The sequence below is a fragment of the Nelumbo nucifera genome, chromosome 7, assembly GCF_055504915.1.
Source record: "Nelumbo nucifera cultivar China Antique chromosome 7, China Antique-T2T, whole genome shotgun sequence".
Lineage (NCBI taxonomy): Eukaryota > Viridiplantae > Streptophyta > Magnoliopsida > Proteales > Nelumbonaceae > Nelumbo > Nelumbo nucifera.
In genome coordinates, this window is record NC_142655.1 from 21789730 (window position 1) to 21809433 (window position 19704).

Consider the following 19704-nt stretch of genomic DNA (forward strand, 5'->3'; position numbering starts at 1 on the left):
TAACAAAAAAATATTTGGGTAAAGATAATCGTTGGGAAGTAAATCCGAAGAGAGGCACAGGTTGGGTTGTTGGAAACGGAAACTCCACTAATTTTTGGATGGACAAATGGGGTGATGATGAGCCTCTGATCAAAGATGTTGATCCTAACAAGATTAGCAACCGGAACCTTAAGGTTAGCAAAATTATTAATCATTGAACATCTTGTCCCCACGGCAGCATGGGAGAAATTTAAATTGTTAGGGAGCTACTCCTTGTTGTGTGCAGCCCTTTTGTATTCCATTCCGTTTTATAAAAAAATAAATACATTTGGAACTTATCAATACAATTTTTTGAAAAAATAAAACATTTTTCACATAAAAATTCCACTTTTAGCATTAAATGCTGGTATCATTGTCATGAAACACCAAATTTGATGTTTTTATTATAAATTCCAACACCAATTCAATGATAAGATAATTTCTCAAAAATTTGTATTGGTAAACCCCAAACCTTTGATGCCAAACACAACCTAAAATAAATAAATGAAGATAAAAAGGCAATGAACATAAAGGGCTTCCATTCAATGCTCTGGTTCCAAAACAAAGTTCTACATGCATTATCCAAAAACTTATAAAGATATGATTTCTCATGGTTTTTCAAGAGAAACTGAGAAGTAAGGCTCTATCAATGACACAAAATTTGTAGAAATCCCTACTTTTCAAATTAACACAGCATAAGTGACATAGAATATTAACATTGATGATTGTTCCAAGTAAGGCTCAGTTTGGAAAGAATACAAATATAAATAATATGTACAATTAAAATATTAGGATCAATTTGAGAAGAGTACAAATATAAATATATATGGTGCAAATACAAGGTTTTGCACTGAACATATTTGTATGGGGGCAAAAAAAAAAACTTGTTCATGCTAATGGCTCACTTTGGCATCAATATGGTTTGTTTGTTTGTTTGTTTTGGACAACTCCACATACATTTTCAATGCCCTCATCAAATGTATTCATATATTTTGACTCCTATCACCACATACACCATACTAACAACGTTGTGAGCATTCACTTCTCTACTACTTAATAGGCATGATATAAGTTTCAAGGTGAACACACTTCCTCCGCAGGGTGCATAAGACATGAACACAGTTCCTCACGCTATAGCTTATGGGCTTTGCAAGGTGGGCCCACGTTGAAAACCCAAAAAATTAGAATTCACTTTAATTGAGCTAATAAACCAACTCTCCCGTAGATTTTTCAACATGCATGCCTCAATCAAAGATGGATACCTCCCAAACGTGTTCTAAGCCACTTTTAAGAGGCTACTAAAAAGTTTATTCGAGAAACCTTTGTTTGTCTGAATGATGGCGAACTTTCTGCATATTACTTTTCACCAAATATAAATTTGGGAGAATGACTGTTCAGTCCACCCCAGAAATTTTAACCCTATCGTACAGTAGGGGTGTCTACAGTTCGGTTAACCGAATCATGGCCCCTTTTTGTAAACTGAACCGGTGGTACCGATTTTTTCATTTTGCCAAACCAAAACTGAACCGGAACCACCGGTTAACCGGTCCATCGGCTTCGGTTTTTGATTGGTTTGGTTCTTTGTTTTTTTGGTTTTTTATATATTTATAATATATATACATATAAATATATGTATAATATTATATTATAAATAATAAATGATATATAATATATTATAAATATTTTAAAAATATATAATATATTTGTAAATAGATCATTATAAATATAATATAAGTATATATTTATATAAAATACATAGAAAATATGTGACATATATTAAAAATATATATATAATATACATATAAATATATGTACCGGTCAGTTCGGTTAACCGTCGGTTTTTTTATAGGTTAACCGAAATTCGAACCGGTCTTTAGGTTTTTCAAAAATTCTAAACCGAAACCAAACCAACCAGTTCGGTTAACCGCATTTTGCGGTTCAATTTTCTTGGTTCGGTTTGGTTTTTCATGGACACCCTACCATACAGGTGGGATGAATCTCGACCATGGACCAATGTCGAATCCACGGGTAGGATGCTGTTTATAGAGAGGCTGTAATTTCAGAGTTTTCTGGTGGAGGGTAGTGTACTTCAAGCTGAAATAAAATAGCTTTTGGGTTTACAAAGTGGGCTCTATATGAATTAACTTTAAGCTACTTTTGGTGAAAAATACTAAGAGCCTAAACCATCTGATAATTAGTCATTTTTTTGGGCTGGCCATTTAAGGCTCTTTAGATAGCTTAGACAGGGGGGCTCAAAGCATCTTAACCAGCTTGGTTGAATGTTCAGCTAAACCCTTTTAAAAGGGCATTACTTTTAGGCTGTTTATGTTGGGTTTACCTCACAAATGGCAGTTCAAAGTTCGGTCTACTGCAGTTCTACTGCAGTTTGGAGAACTCTGATCAAATCAGTAAATTACAGCATGATAAATTATCAAACCAAACTAAACTAAACTGTATTGGCATGGAAACCAAATGAAACCAAACCATTTTATTGCGGTTTGGTGTGGTTTTCTAATATGGTTTGGGCCGTTCTATGTTTTTTTTTGGGTTTAATCCAATTAGAAAACCCAAATGATGCCCCTATCCTCCCAATGTTTTTTTTTTATATTCATGTATTTTCATACTAGCATCTTGAGAGGTTAGAGAGAGAGAGAGAGAGTTTAAAGTTAAAACTTTTATTTAATTATTTTATTATAAAAATAAAAGAGTTTATATATATATGTATGTATTTATGTAATATTTTGAATATTTATGGTTTAATATTTTGTTTTAATTTATAAAATCTAGTAAACCAAACCAAAGCCATAATCTGTAATTTAATAAAATGCAAACCAAATCAAACAAACTATTTTGAAATGCAGACCGAATCAAATTTGATTCGGTTTGATTTGGATCGTATGATATTTTCTCAAAGAAAAAAAGTTTATGATAAAGATACCTACCCATAATGCGAAAAGCCTTTATGTGAAAGTCCTCTTAAACAAGCATAAACAGGCCATGTTTTAGGAGTGCTTTTTGATTTAAACGAACTTTTGAAAAGTCACTTTTTTGATAATTCTAATTAGCTGAACACACGTATGAACCATACGTGTTTTAAGACTAATATGAAGAGTTATCATTGGTTCTACAGCCCATCTCACTTTTTGAAATGTCCATTTTCAAAAACAAAAGGAAAAAGTGTTTTTTAAACATTATACTAATAACCAACTTTTTAATCCAAAATAGCTTCTTATAAATATAAAAAGGGTTTCAAATAAGATACAATAAAGACATAATGCCCAAAAATCTTATAACCAATCAATCAGTATAAAAAGTGGTAATCAATTAGGAAGTATTAATCAAAATTGATGGGAGATTTTGATTAGCATAAACTCTCCTGGTATCATGCCTTTTTAGTATTATATATTTTCCCATATAATAAATTAAATAGAATTTTTAATTTTAGGGTTATACTAGCGTTTAGCTCACATGCTAGCTAATGGAGGAAGATTTGGCCTGACCTCTTGGCCACCCAATACGTGGAAGCAACCGAGGGTGACTTGGCAAGAGCAACAGCTCGTCACGGCAGTACGCTCAAGGCGCGAGCTCCGAGAGGAGGAACCAGTAGTCCGAGCTCCCCAAACTACCCGAGGCGACTCGGCCTACGGGTTCGAACTCTTCCTCGAGCTCTACCTCGGGCTCACTAAGGCTGTCGGGGGATGCAGCTCGGTTCGTGGAACCTGCATCTGACCCCCTCAAGAAGCTGTCTAAACTGTCTGAGTTAGACATCGGGAGGAAAGAAAAACCAAGAAGTACTGACTCACCCGGAAAAAGCTAACGGACTACGGAAGGTTAACGCGAGCTAAAACTTGGACGCGAGCTCAAGAAGCGAACACAGGAAAAAGACGATGGAAAGCGACTGGGGGTCCCCCACTATTTATACCCACAGCGAGTGAAAACCGACGGCTCTGATCGAGGCAAATCCAACGGCCCACGATCAAGTTGACCGCACGCCTCCTAAGACCGAGATGTGACTGGTTGCACGTCTTTGGAAACTGAAGCAGCACCGGCGCACGTCTCCCAACATTGAAGGCAGCAACGGCGCGTTTTTTCAAATTTGAAATAACGCTCGCTGTCACGTCTCCCAACATTGAAGGCAGCAGCGACGCGTTTTTTCAAATTTGAAATAACGCCCGCCATCACATCTTCCAGCATTTAAAGACGGATTGGCGCGTTTTCTGACTTTTTGGCACTCGAGGAATCCGGAAATCTCCTAGCGTACACACACTTTGCGCCATCAGTCAACCGGTTTGAAGTACGGGTCAAATCCACCCGTCACCTCGCGAACTCCCTGCGCCAGGGCAAGACCCTTAGCGCGAGAAGTGGGGGGGCAATTGATGGAAGAAGATTTGGCTCGACCTCTTGGCCACCCAACATGTGGAAGCAACCGAGGGTGACCTGGTAGGAGCAACAACTCGGCACGGGAGTACGCTCAAGGCGTGAGCTCCGAGAGGAGGAACCAGTGGTCCGAGCTCCCCAAAAGGAGCCCGAACTCTCCCTTTGACCCCGAGCCTTACGAGGAGCGCAAAGGGCAACAACCCGAACTGGCCCACCCCAGGGCAATTCGGGCCACACTTCTATCCGAACTCAAGACTTCACCTCGCACACCACTCCAGCACTTCGTCTCCAGGCCGCCGAACTGAACAATCGTATCTGACACCAAAGGAGTCCGTATCCTAAGGCGGCGCACCTGACTGACTTAGGATCTGACGCTTGACAACCGCACTTCAACGGCCACCTGCCACCGCCACCTCCAATTACAGAGACGGCTTCGACAAATAGAGCAGTGGCGGTTGTCTGCCCTAGCAGAGGTGATGACACCCGAACTGGCAGAAGTGTAGAGGTAATGATACCCGACCTGACAGGAGCTTGGGAGTGAGTGCGCAAAGTGGTTATAAAAGGCCATCTTCCCCCCAAGAATAAAGGTACGTGATAACTTTGCGCCATCTGGTTTTTTATCTTGCCTTTGAGAAAATACTAACTTGAGCTTCGGAGCACTCTCACCGGGTTCTTCCCCGGAGACTACTTGCTTTCTTCCCCGTTTCAGGCACCTTTTGCTCTAATCAAAGGTAAGATCGTTAAGAGCTAGGACCGACCAGATTGCACTCCATCACTAGCATTTGCCTTTTACTTTTTTCCGTTTTTTTAAATAATCTTTTTTCCCATTCAAAGGAGATTTTTTTATGGGGTTCGGTTATGATATTGGAAAGACATGATACCCAAGAATTTTGTGACCAATGGACCTATATCCTAAATGTGTTAATCAGGCGAAATTTATTAAAATTCACGGGTGAGTTTTGATTGATCAAAATTCTTTCAATATCATATCTTTCTAGCATCACAGATTTTCCTCTTTTTTTATGAAAAAAGCTTCACAAATTATTTTTCACTAGAACTGTATTTGGTTTGAAGGAGAAGGTAGGAAAAAGAAGGGAAAGGTAAAGAAACTTATACAAGGTTTGTATACCTTTCCTTTCCTTTCCTTTCCGGCTTCTCCTACCTTTTCCTTCAAAGCAAGCACACACGATTTTTACTTGCTTTTGACTTCTTGAAGATCCGACACGTATGCGTAAATGAACTCGATACAAATCCCACACGTAAAATGGTTCTCATGCTCCCAGCGAGGCAGCGAAGGTCTAAACCCGCATCCAAGTCATCTTCCCCATTCGTATGCGGACCAGTGTTCGGTGAACCATTTTCCTACCTGAACCGATTAATGCTCCACATTCGGGCATGGAAATTTCCATCCACTTTCTTTCAAGAATCCTTCAAATTCCTTGTGTCCTTTTCTAGCTTTGTTAAACAAACAACACCGAAGCGACGGTAGGGAACGACAAGTAAGCAATCATAGTTCATCTATTTACCATTACCATCCCCAAAAATTACAATATTACCATTTTGTTCAATGTCTAGAAATTTTTCTCCGCCCTTCAAATTCTCTGTCTGGTAGTTTGGTTTGCTTTCCTTCTCTTCTGAATTCGTTCCTCAATTTGCGTTGTCGTCATCGAATTGGCGCTCCAAATCGGATCAATCCAAGATCAGTGCTTTATTCTTTTCGATCTTTGTGAATTTCGGGCTTCTAGGGTTTTCAGAAAGATATCGCTTTAATCTTTCTGAGAATTCTAGGGGAGGAAAATGAGCTTCCAGGATCTCGAATCTGGTCGGCCTTTGCCTTCGAGGCGAGAGTTCATCAATGGAAAACAAGATTCTACGCAGGCCGTTGCTTCGGGTGTGTTTCAGATTAATACTGCCGTTTCGACGTTTCAGCGTCTCGTTAATACCCTCGGAACTCCCAAGGATACGCCAGAGCTCCGGGAAAAGCTGTAAGTATTTTTTCCTCCCTTTTGAAGTTCGAATTATTAGTATCTTTATTGTTTACATGCAATCCTTCAGGAGAATAAGGGAGAATTAATTGTCCTTTCAGTGATAATTTTTAGAGAATTTATAAGATGTTTATTAGCTTTTGCTTATATCTGAATTCCAGTTTTCAAGCATCAAAGAATGTAACTTGGTATTGACACTAGGATGGTCGGACTGGATAATATCCATGAATGAGATGTTTCTTTATGTGTCATTGGTGTTCGCACAGTTTCACTTCATTCATATGCAGTTCTTACTTCTTACAGAAGGTTATATCATTAATTACCAATTTCATGTATTGACGTATTAACGAGTTTCTTGCTTCTTTTCCCAAGTGGTTGGTTTTGTATAGTAACTTACTGTCTTTAATTGTAGAGGGTGAAATATGAATTTTGTATTACAAAATGACGTTCAGCTTCACCTAGAACATAATCATTTCTTATTTATATTAATACGAATGATGTAGCTATATCGGGCAAGTTTTTGTGTTTAATAGTCGAGATAAGATAATAGTGGAAAGAAAATAGTGAAGGTAGTTGAAAACATTAGTGCCCATTATACTTGTATCAAGTTTTTGATGAGTTTGGCCCAAATTCCTCCCATCCCCCACTCCCATGGCACTTCACTCCAACTTCTTATGGAGCTTCTGCCTAGGAATTTTGCTTCATTCATAATTTTATTTATCTTTTTACAGTTCATTAGGCATGATGTTTCCAAGGGTGATAAAGATGAGTTTTGGGGAGATTTTTACTGGAATGACACTGTCTTTAAAATGAATGTTTCCTATGTTCTGCTCTATTTTCATCCATAGAAACCTTTAAGTTATTTCCCTTGACTCACTTTCCTAGGTTGGTTTGTCATGGTGTTTTGGATTTAGGTGAGGTTGAGAGACCACAAGGTTATTGATGCTTTGCCATAAACAAATGAAAGAATATATAGTGACAAAAAGCTGGATGTCAACACCCTATGTGAAATTATCACATTGGCTATTGAGAAGAAAATAATTTAAAGGAGTAGAAATGTATTCTATACTTAGAGGCAAGGTTTAAAATGTTGTCAGCAGTAGAGATGTCAGTTCATCTGAAATTCTGAAAATAGGAAACAGTGAAACACATTGGAAATGTCATATTGGAAATATGGCAAAAATTGTGGAGTTAGAGTTAGTGAAAACATTGTGAAATACTATAATGTTTTATAAGATGGTAAAAGAAGCTGAGGTATTCTCTGTAGATTATTATCTTATTCCAAACCATCAAACGAGGCTAAGGAATTAAGGTTAATAGTTTAAGTTAAAACCACATAATAGGGTAAATTAAAAGTTTAAATAAAATTAAGCTCACAAAGAGTGCAAATAATAGTACTAGATTAACTGAATGACCTATTACACAAAAAAAAATTAAGATTTAATATTACATTCCAAATGAATTTCGATCTGGCATAAAGTGGTAATCGTTTTTGTTAGGTGGTGATAATATTGATGCTCCGCATATTTGCAATGTTGTTTCCAACTCATCATATTATAATACTATCTTGTGTACTCCAAAGAGTGGAAGTAGTAATTACAGGAGAATATGTCAATATCAGTAATAGTTCATGTCAGTGCCTATGGAAAAGGAAATGTGTGCCAATCAAAAAATAAATATTAGGAAATATGTTGACATTTGAAACCATGCTTATTCTTATTCATTTATGACCAAAGTTATCCATAAGTAGAGCACTGCTTATGCAGAAGGTATACGCTCTGGGTTTAAGCATCAAAATACACAGCCTATACTTTGTTCTAACATGTACAGTATGAAGCACTAATATTGCTTTCACAACCTAGAATATATCATTTAATCCTCCTATATCTTTTTCTTTTCATTGTTAACTGAATCCTTAAAGGCTGAAGTATTGGCACTCCCACAAGGCCTAAGACTAGCAAAGTAGATTGCACTGCAGCGTATTGAAATAGAGGGAGAAACAAAGCTAGTAATCTCCTGGATGTGCAGAAGCAACCCAGGAGCTTGATTTTACAGGCAAACTTTGAGGGAAATTGCAAGGTGCCAACCAGCTGGTTGGTAAGGTCTCCTGCTGGTCATAGTGGAGACTTGGGATCAAATCCCACCTGCACCTGGGTTGGGGGATGGGAGGTGGGTGCAACTTTGAGGGAAATCGAGAAGCTAGCGAGGGAGGTGGGTGCAACTTTCAGATGGGTTAAGGGAAGCGCTAATGGAATAGCAGATTCATTGGCCAAACAAAGAGTCCATAGGGAACATTATTTCTGGGCAGCATTGTAAAATCTAAAAGCAACATATGGGTGGCTGGGTATCCAGTCCCAGCTCTGGATGTACTTGTAACCTTTTAATCAATTAATAAGTTTACTCTTTTCTGATAAAAAAAAAGGATTAACCCATCACAGCCCTGATAGCCCTTGTTACCTATCCAATTACACCATTGGTCTATATGTTGATGTTGACCATGCTATTCCTTGCCCTTGGGATTCACCTAATCTGAACATTCAGCTCCCACATCCATTTTGCTTATATCCCTTAGCATACTCCTATTCCTCCTCCTATTACTTCTAAATGGCATGTTTGTGCGAGGCCTGAACAATGATGATTCAGGATAGACATGCTAGCTTAGGTCTCATCTGCAACCATTAGGGGATTAGCTTGTTATAAGCTGAATATATATATTGAGCTTTGTATGCTGATAAAAAAATATGTAGAATTTTGTAAAAATTTCTGGAGGCAATTACTCTCAGATCTGCCCTTGCATGTACTGTCTTTAAATTTTGATTCCACTAGAGTCAGAACTGGTAGGTTTGCTTTATCATATGAAGTGAACAAAGATTATTTCTACCAATTCTCAGGCAGCTATTGCTTCTATTGTATACCAAATGCTTCTATTCTCAGTCAGCTATTTAACTCAAAAAGGCCTTGTCCCAACTATAAGGGATGAAAAACTAAAAGAGTCCTGATATATGAATTTGGCTATTTCTTGTTGCATGCAGTTTTGTATAACACAAATCATTCGAGAAATATTTTGTACTTGAAACATATATTATTTTAATTGGTTGAACTTCATTTTGTTCAAGTAATGATGAATTGATTGGTTATTTCATGATGAACCTTTTGTTTTGTCCTTAATTGATCCTCATAATATATTGAAATGGTTGGCAGGCACAAGACAAGACTACATATTGGACAACTGGTAAAGGACACTTCGGCAAAGCTTAAACAAGCTAGTGAAACAGATCAGCATAGTGAAGTTAGTGTAAGTTTAGAGACAATTTGCTTCTATAATAAATATGAAGGTTATTTTTGTTTACTTCAATCTTTTCCTGGAAGAGACAAGATGACTGATGGTTAATGGCTAGCATGTTGGTTGGGATGGGGCAGTTAGCAAATTCAGGTGTGTCTTGTAAACAGCCAAAATTACTAAATAAATAATTTATTTCACTCTGTTGCCAACCCTAAGGGGATCCACAATTGGATCTTGGTCTGCCAACCCAATCTTGGGACTTGAGAAACTTAGATACTCACGGTGAAAGTGAAACCAAAGTCATTGTTTTGAGTTTTTTTTTTGATAAATTAACTGAAGAATTTGTGTGAAAATACTTGAGAAAACCCTGGCTTGTCCAAACTAGACAGCAGGGATTGTATAAAGAACAGCATTAAGCTGACAGTACAAACAAAAAGCAGAAACAGAAATTACAGAAGTTAGAAAAGAGTCCTGGACCCTGGCATCCATCCCCCATACACATCCTTGTCTGGTTACGACTGCCCTGGTTAACCTCTAAGCTAGGGAGTAGGCTGAAGAAAGAGCAGTTCAGACTTCTTCTAAAGGTTATTGCTTCCCTATCATTGATCTGAATCTCCAAGGTGGTTCCTCCTCTGAAGCAAGCCAAGAAATAAGCACTTGGCAATCCCCTTCTGTGATCACATCCCTCCAATTCTGTAGTGCCAGCAACTTGAGACTAGGGCCACCGTTTCTGCTTTCAAAGAGTTACCAATGCCAATAGCCCCTGAAAAGCTTAATCCTATGTTTCCTCCCTCATCTCTTACCACCCCTCCCACACCAGACTTGATTCGGTTGCCTAAACAACACATATCAAAATTGAATTTTAATCTGCCAGCTTCAGGAGGTTGCCAATTAATCTTCCAAGTGATGTACTAGCAATAATATGCCACCCTCTTAGCAGCCATCTGCACGCCTTGAAATTCCTCACATACCAGTGTTCAATGTGCATTTCTTACTTAAATCAGTTCATTTAGGGTTTCCACTCCATATTCTTTTTTATTCTTTTATTTTTTTATAAGCAACAGCAAAGATTTTATTAAGAGAGAAAGATCAAAGAACTCAGCCAACCAAAATTGGCAACAGAATACAAAGCAGGCTCCAACAAAAAGGAACAACAGAAAAAGCTACAAAAAAGAATTACAGAATGCTACCAGGCCCTGGCTACCCCTACTCCAGCTAAGTTTTCAGAATCACCTGCCCTAGCTAAAGCTGGACATGACAAGAATACTGGTGGAAGTGGCAGATGTCTCTGGTATTCCAAATAAGTTGGAGCTTAAATTTGCAGGGGAAAGGTATAGACTGAGAATTATAGTTGGAGGAGAAGATGGTACCTATCTAAGGATGGAGGAAGAGGTTTTGAAAGCAGGTCATGAAGAAGTAGGTGCAAAGATGGGAAAGGAGGGGTGGGAGGAGCTCGAGCTGGAGAGTGTTTGCCAGAGGAGAGGAATGGAGACAGATAGGAATTTGAAGAGTTATCAAGAGGAGGGAGAAGATGGTGAGGTGGCAGTATCAGAGGGTAAAGAAGAAGACATGGAGGATGGTGGGATGAGTGGACTGTAGGGTGGAGGACACGTGGAGGATGGGATGGGTGATCGGTGGAAGTTCAAAGGTTGAGTGAAAGGGATGGGAAAGGAGATAGTGAACAGGTAAAATTAAAAATACAGGAAGGGGCGGGGACTGGGGACCACTATTTTAAGAGATTGAGAAAGGATTTTAAAGGGGGAAACCAGAATAGAAGGTTACAAGTGGTAAAAGGGAAGCTTATTACTAGAAAGGGTAAAATATTTTCAAAGGGGTCAAGATCCCATAAGGTTAGAGAAGAGATAGAGGGAGAGAGACTTCGAAGGAAAACTGGATGTGGGTAGTAACAAGTTTTGAGAAAGGAAAGAAAATCACTGTGGGAGAAGCCGAGGAGTAGCCAAGGAGTTTGGGAGTGGCTCAAAGCTGGTGAAAAACACAGAAGCAGATGAGTAAGAGTGTTTGCAGTTGAATTGCAAGGAAGGGCAGAAAGAAAGCGTGCCGGACCAGAGAAATCAGCTGATTGAGGAGCAACATTCAAACATTGATGTGGGTGAAATAGTAGAAATTGGTAATGAGATAACAGAGGGGGAACGAGATGGAGTGAATCAGATTTTGGTGGCAGCAATGGACACTATGGAGAGACTTTCTCATGGTTTGAAAGCCCTTGACATAATAGCACAACTGAACATAGAGGTGAGTTCTGCTGATTTATCCTCTTCACCTGTGCTGGGGATCTTAACATGGAAGTGGAGGGATAGGGAAACCAGAGTTAGAAAAGAGGAGGATAGGGGGAGGGGGTGAAGAGAGAGTTTTCTAGTGTGGTGAAAAGTTGATCATCAGCAAAGGGTGTATAATAGAAAGAGAAGAGCCTTAGTGTAGGGAGGTGGAGGAATTGAGGATGAAAGGGGAGAAGTGGAAGTTCAGGAGGATTGGAAGAGCTGGGAGAGGAAATAAGGGGTTAGAGGGTATCGAGGGAGGAGAACAGTAATGGGGGCAGGGTGGGCATTGAACAACTTGTGGAAAGCCAGATGCTGGTGGGAAAGTCTCTTGGGTTATTTTTCCTGGGCAGGGAAAATGTGATAATAAAAGCAATAGGTCACTTTGAAAGGAGTAGAAGAGAAGAGTATAATAAAAAGAAAGCTATTGGGGAAGGTGGTGAGGTGTGGGAGGAAGGAGAAGGGCAAGAAGAAGGTTTAGTTGAAGAAGAGTGAAGGGAGTTTTTGGAAGAGTGGAGGTGAGACTTCAATCCAAGGACCCCTTAAGTGATTTTCTCTTCATGGCCAAAACTCAGAGGCAGGAAGAAGGCCAAGCTGATTTGGAGTTGCTTACCTTTCGCTATTTGCTGGAATGAATGGAAGGAGTGAAACAGAAGAATGCTTGAAGACTAAACATGGAGCTTTGATAGTTTGGTAGTGGCTGTTGGTAAATCAGTTTCAGTCTGGGTTGGTTCTGCCAGAGTTTGCACAAGTCAACAAAGAGGATCTTGCGGACAAGCTTGGGGATATTTAAGGGATGCCAATTTGTAACTTGGATGACTTATTTTGAGTTGTATCTTCTGTTGTTATTTGTTGGTAGGTGTTACCTTAACACCTTATGAGTTTGTACTATTTTCTTTTTTTTTTAATGAAATCTTTCCTTTTACTATCAAAAAAAATAAATAAATCAGTTGTCATTTAGTCATCTAGTAAATAATTTCCCAAAGTCCCTCCTGTGAAGCCCAATAAACAATGGTCCTAGATTCTCCTTTGTCTCTCTTCTTGTCTTTCCATTTCCACCCTTTCTTTTCTATTCTTTTGCCTTTCATTCACCTACACTGTTGTAGGATCACTCACATGGCTATCCTCATGCATTTACTTACATTGGAAATCCTTGTATTTTTCCCTGAAGCCTTTAAAATCTAGCATGTCAAGTAACTTATTATTGAATTATTAATTTTTTTATGCATGTTTTCAGTTAACTGAGGTTTTGTTCTTAGAATGTGAATCTTTTCCAACTGCAGGCCAGCAAGAAGATTGCTGATGCTAAGCTTGCAAAAGATTTCCAGGCAGTTCTTAAAGAGTTTCAGAAGGCTCAACGGCTTGCAGCTGAGAGAGAAACAGCATATACTCCTTTTATTCCCCAAGCAGTCCTTCCTTCCAGGTAGTTCTGGTAGCTGTATGGTCACAGGCCAGCACAAGCATCAAGATGAAAATACTTTTCAAATGTATTGTTGGAAATATTGACAGTCTCATTTTAATTTTTGAATTGGTATTGTTCAGTGGCTACAGAGGCTTTATAGTTTTGTTAGATTTAAATGTGCATATTTTACTAAAATTATGCTTTTAAAAACTTTTAATGCAGCTATACTGCAAGCGAGCTTGACATAAGTTCAGGCAAGAGCCCTGAAGAGCGTGCTCTTCTTGTGGAATCTAGAAGGTTAGTTCTGTTTTCAACGCAAATTTGTTGATATGGTAGTTTATTCATAATTTCATTTTCACCTTCCATGCTCTTTTTGGTATTCTAGTTTTTATATATATTTTTTGCTATCTTGTACAATAATTCTCATTGATTTGTTTTCACATTGTTGTTGATTCTTGTCAAACTAGATATGATGCTATCACTTGAATGATTTTATGATACTTTCTTCACCTAAAGATGTGTTTGAAGTTCTTTGGAAAATGGTTTATATTTTCATCAATGTTCCTAAATTCTGACCTGGTTTGAGTTTCAGTGAGGAGATTGATTTAGGAGATAATGTGCAATCAAGAGGAGGCTGATTTAGGGAAAAAAACAGAGATAGGTTTAAAAGGAGGAAAAAAGGCTATTTGGAGTTCTTTTAAAACCTTCTTTATGAGCCACTAGTTGTTGCTTTTGGGTTCCTTAACCAATATCAGTTGTTGCTTTTAGAAATCCTGAGTCTTTTCTTATTATGCTTCTATTATAAACACACATATACAGACAGACATAACAAAAGGCTAAAGCTCTCGTTTCTTGATTATGACCTTAAGCTTGCAATGATGAAGAGTCTAATAGTGTTTCCAAAGATGACGTTTTTACCTATTACTTCCATCCCCTGAATTTTTGACAGTAATGTTCCAACTTCCAAACCATAACAATCCAATCTTTTCTAGTATCATGTGTGGGTCATTTTTTTTTATCAATATCATTAATTAAGAAGAAAACTAGTACTATTGAAGAGAAAGAAGGGGGAAGGGATAAACTCTCTTAGCCCCTTCCCAAATGAAAATATAACAACACAGCCCAAAACAAGCTATTCCTTCCTACCCCTTGTTTAGCAAGTGTATCAGCAAAGGCATTTTCATCTCTTCTGACCCAATTACGAGACACCTCTATTACATCTATTGCAAGGAATGACTTGTAATTGGGTCAGAAGAGATGCAAATGCCTTTGTGGATCATATTTCAACACCATTTTCTTTTTGACAAAAGGTCATATTGATGTAGTAGTCACAAATAAAGGGGATGGATCAAATAGTCAAGGTACTCTTTCTTTGAGGAACAAAGATTGTAACTTCCTAATTCATCAAAAAAAAAAAAAAAAAAGATTGTAACTTCCTATCTAGGCCTATCTATCTTTCTTTTTAATGTTTGTGAAATGAAGAAAGGCAGCAATTGTTTTGGGCATCTTTGTAAAACTTGTAATGTTTTAGGGCTGATGTTATGATCATTAAATTAAACTTGTAATGTTTTTCACATATTTTTAATATAATAAAAGTTCCATTGATAAAAAAAGTATTTGTGAAATGAAGAGCATAAACTAATGTAGTAGTCACCAATCAGGGGGTTGGATCAAATAATCAAGGTACTCTTTCTTTGAGGAACAAAAGATTGTAACTCCCTATCTCAGCCTATCTAAACTTTTTTATGTTTGTGGAATGAAGAATACACACTAACATATTATTCTTTATTTCGAATTTGCATATGAGGCTGGGTGCCTGGGTCAGTATATTAAATTTAGAGCATATGTTTTTTGTGGTCAGCTTGTCAGTGCCTAGGCACCAATTAGTCAACACCTTGACTAGGGAGGTCAAAATGATTAATCATTGCCTTACAGAATTGAGAACACTGACTTGAACTTACAAGGCTACAAGGCTACAAGGCTACAAGCTTTGTGTCAGTAATACAATGTTCTAACCAATTGATCTAATAGGCTTTTTGAAATATTTCATTTCTTTTAGAAGTTATATTTCATTTCTTGATTCTGAAAATTTGAATATAATTTAATCATTTTATTGAGATTTTGGTGTTCTCCAACCAAATCTAAAAGCTTGTCTGGAATTAATTAAATAGGTAAAATTTAATTGAGTTTGTGCTTTAATAAATAGGTAGGTTCTGAGTCCACATTTCATTAAACAGCCTCTGTTAAATTTGTGGGTTTCCTGGTTGGATGAAAATGCAGTAACTTTCAACTTAAAAAAAAAAAAAAAAGGAGCTTCAAGTTTTATTTCCTTGTGGCCGCAGACAGGAGGTCCTGCTACTGGATAATGAAATTGTTTTTAATGAAGCCATCATTGAGGAGAGGGAGCAAGGGATCCAAGAAATCCAACAACAAATTGGTGAGGTCAATGAGATTTTCAAAGATCTAGCAGTGCTTGTCCATGATCAAGGAGCAATGATTGGTCAGTCTTTCTCTGGTTTATTCTTGTAAATCTGTCTAATCTGTTATACTCACTGTGGAAAGAACTGTGTAATTTCAGATGAAATTGACTCTAATATCGAGAATTCCCATGCTGCAACTGCACAGGCAAAAGCACAACTTGCAAAAGCATCCAAGACCCAAAGATCAAATTCATCTCTGGTAAGTTTTAATGACCTCTAGGTTTTATGCTTTGAGAAGTATAGGATAGTGCCTGCACCATGGACACTGTATTGGCAGAACTTGGATGGCATCTTTAGGTTTCCAAGTGATGTTACTGAAGTAAGAGGTTGCAGTCGTATGACCTGAATGAAAGTATGCAGTTAGATCTGGGTGAAAGGTCCATATTTGTGATTGAACAAGGATAGTCTATGTGTGGTGGGCTAGAATTGCATGCCTTTTTCTTTATCTGTTTTAACTTCATATTTGAGTTAGATTTTTTTCTTCTGCTTTTGTTAACCACATTAAATTTCCCCATGTGCAGACCTGCCTGCTGTTGGTGATCTTTGGGATTATTCTGCTCATTGTGATTATAGTCCTTGCAGCTTGATCAGCCAAATTTTTGTCTCAATGCTTGTTATATGATCATGTCGTTCCAGAGATCCTGTCTGGCTGCAGTTCATCTCATGTTTCTTATCAATTCCAAGCTGCATGGTGTATGATGTGGGCCAGTGGTTTGTGTATAAACTTCTGTTTCTTTTGTTTTAGGGTGTGATTGTCTTTTATTTTTTTTCCTCCGTTGCCTGTGTTAGCAAGTCGTTGCTTTGAGTTTTTTTTTTTTTCAAAGGGGGGGAGGGGTGGTGTTAGAACATATTGTGTAATAATCCATCTATTATCAGTTAATTTAATATTCTTTGCTTTTTGTTCGCATTTCTAATGTTTCGTCTGTGCTTGCTCAACACCGAACCGAAGTAAGGTTTACTCGTAAATGGATAGCAATCTTTATCTTACACATCATGTTCAATGATGATATTCCATGGGTTCTCAAGCGACCGACTTATAAGGCTGCGTTTGGTTGCAGTACAAATTTCATTTGCTCCGGTGTAAATGCATGGAAGTGGAGAATGGGCCGCGTGTAAATTCTGGTATACTTTGTTACAGATTTGGCTTTTTCTTATTTCTTATTTGTTTGTGAGAAGTGAAATAGGAAATAAAATGAATTGACCTTCACAAGGTTCAAAGCATATCGTCATGGGGGCTTCCCGATACGCCTCTACAGAGGCTTTTGGGGTTTATTTGAATCAGATTCGAAAAAAAGATTAAAAAAAAAAAAAAAAGCTATTGATACTCTCTTATACGCCATTACTGGTGTCGGATATATCGACATTTTGAACCTTACTTGCTTCCATTATAAAATATAAATAAAAAAGAATGGAGGTACAAGAGGTGGAGTGGGAAGGATGCAAGAAGATTTGATTTCAAAGATGGTGTAAAAGTAAACCAGAGCATTTATTTTAAATGTTGACCATTGGCACGCCACAACATTTATTTCATATACCAAATTGATATATTTAAAATGGATACATACTTTGATATGCATTAGGGAAACTTTCACAAATTTCATAAATACGTTTAATGAAATTAAATTTAGGGTTGAAATAACTACGACCAACATACTGGGACAAGTGGATATTATATAGATTTTATTTATTAAAAAATTATTCTATATTTTTTATTTTTTATATGACAAAAGTTAATCAATTTAATCTTCAATTCTTAAGTTAATTATGTAAATAGTAAATATATATATAATAGATAGATAGATAGATTAAAACAAGGAAGTACAAATTTTCTCCTTTTTTTGAATTTTTTTAATCCATATCATTTTTGAAACTAGTAATTAGAAATTCTGTTTTTCTAGAAAAATCTTCCTAATCTCTCTCTCTCTCTCACGTTCCAATTACCTAAATAAGAGAGATTGTCCCCCACAACGTCCCAAAGCACATTCCCATCGTGTATTGGGAACATCTCTCAATGATGACATCATCATTTCTAGTATTATCACCGAGAGGTGTTCCCAATACATGGAGAGTTTCTCTCTTAAATTATCTCTAATTCTTATTTATTTTCTCCCCCACTTTTTATCTACATCTATCTAAATAAAGTTTGAATTAACAAATTTAAGAATTATTTAAATATTCTAACAAAATTATATAATAAATTTAAAATATTTATTAAAAAGACAAAAATAATTATAACCGATTTAATAATATTCATATTATTAATAATTGTATATTTTTACAAAAGATTTGGTCGGTCGATTTAAACTTAAAAAATTAAATTTAAACATTACGTTTAGATTATAAAAAATTACAATGGCATTATTAAAAAATATATTTAAAAATTAAATTTATGATATAAAATATTTTAACCTAAGAAATATTGGAATTTCCCCAATTTCCCGCATTAAAAAATATATTTAAAATATAAAATATTAATATATATATCTATGGTTGGGTCGTCCGATTTTAGTCAATTTACAAATAGCCAAAGCGAAACTGATCTAACCTAGTCGGGTTGGGAAATTGTTGAACCAAAGCCGACTGGAAATACTATAAATCGGATTGGTTAGTTTCATTAGTTTGATTAGTAATGGCAATGGGGCAGGGGCGGGGACGAGGAGCCTCTCCCCTTCCCCGTCCCCATGAAAATCCCCATCCCCGCTAACGGGGACAAAGTTATCCCCATCCCCGTCTCCACAGAGATCCCCACTCCTTGTGATTTTTTATAATGTCAACCATTATGTTTTTGTTTTTTTTTATTTTATTTAAAAAATAAAAATAAAATAATTAAAAATTACAATCCTATTAGAAAAGATTCAAACATATTCAATCATATTTTAAAAAATGTTAACATATAGACATATGTATACATATATACATATATAAATGTATTAGTGAGGATCCCATGGAGTGGGGATCGGAGTCCCCATGGGGTAGGGAGTGTTCTCTCCGTTTCTGCACCGTCTCCACCAATAGGGATAAAAATTTCCCCATCTTTGTCCTACAGGAAGAAAGTCATCCTCATCCCTGTCCCATTCGGGGTAGATCCCACGGGGATCAAAGAAATGAGGAAAATTGTCATCCCTAAGTTTGACAAACAACCCTATGTAAAATTAATTATTGTTATTTTTGTATTGTAAAAATTATTAAAAGTAGTATATAAAATATAAATGATTATTAACTATTATATAAAACAATTGTATACTCTTACATGTTTCTATTATTTATCTTTAACTTAATAACTCCCGTGCATCGCACGGGTCCCCGCTAATCTTAATTTAAAGAATGAATTTCTTAAACGCCTCTTGTGTTTTCTGACAAATACTTAAGCTTTAGCCTCCCCATGTTTTGACCCTTCAAAAAACCTCATTTCACCTTTCATAGAAAAATGCGAAGTACACCCCTTTCCATATGTCTCCTAATGGAAAATCCTGATCTAATGTTTTAAAATTTTGAAATTCCACTTTTTGCCCATGAGAAACTTTATTGGCATGAAATTTGATAAACTACCCTAAAAGATTATTAATGAGATGCCATCTCTCTTCGCCAAACTCACACTGAAGCAGATCTTTATGATAGACACAGAAGGCTCTTTAATTGATGCCTTATTTTGAAGACCAAGGTTTAAAATATCTGTATTGCATATTGTATTGGAAATCTTGGATACAAGTTTGTTTTTTAGCTAACAGAAGGGGCTACATAAGACAGGTGCTTTGCTTTGGATATATATGAGTGTGGTGGAAAAATATAGATATGTTTGAATATATTAGGAAAACTCTTACAAATCCCACAAATACATCATCGACAACACTAAATTTAAGGTGGAAATAATTAGGAATGAAAA

The 19704-nt window shown here is 36.9% G+C and overlaps 1 protein-coding gene across 2 annotated transcripts; it reads left to right on the forward strand.

Moving 5' to 3' along the window:
• Positions 1–5882: 5882 nt before the first annotated feature.
• LOC104593586 (syntaxin-22-like) lies at positions 5883–16728 on the forward strand. Of its 2 annotated transcripts, none has more exons than XM_010253494.3 (7): positions 5883–6380; positions 9582–9675; positions 13223–13362; positions 13564–13638; positions 15684–15841; positions 15967–16020; positions 16343–16728. In XM_010253494.3, the coding sequence occupies exons 1-7, from the start codon at positions 6193–6195 to the stop codon at positions 16441–16443; spliced, it is 810 nt and encodes a 269-aa protein (XP_010251796.2). In that variant the 5' UTR covers positions 5883–6192; the 3' UTR covers positions 16444–16728. The 2 variants fall into 2 exon arrangements, with proteins under 2 accessions (XP_010251796.2, XP_010251795.2); XM_010253493.3 differs by having other exon boundaries at positions 5884–6380; positions 15920–16020.
• Positions 16729–19704: the final 2976 nt, after the last annotated feature.

Bases quoted from the DNA above. Each gene is read 5' to 3' on its own strand.
- LOC104593586 (XM_010253493.3), top strand. From the start codon at position 6,193: ATGAGCTTCCAGGATCTCGAATCTGGTCGGCCTTTGCCTTCGAGGCGA. The intron at 6,381-9,581 runs GTAAGTATTTTT...AATGGTTGGCAG, and splicing joins CCAGAGCTCCGGGAAAAGCT to GCACAAGACAAGACTACATA. The intron at 16,021-16,342 runs GTAAGTTTTAAT...CCCCATGTGCAG, and splicing joins AAAGATCAAATTCATCTCTG to ACCTGCCTGCTGTTGGTGAT.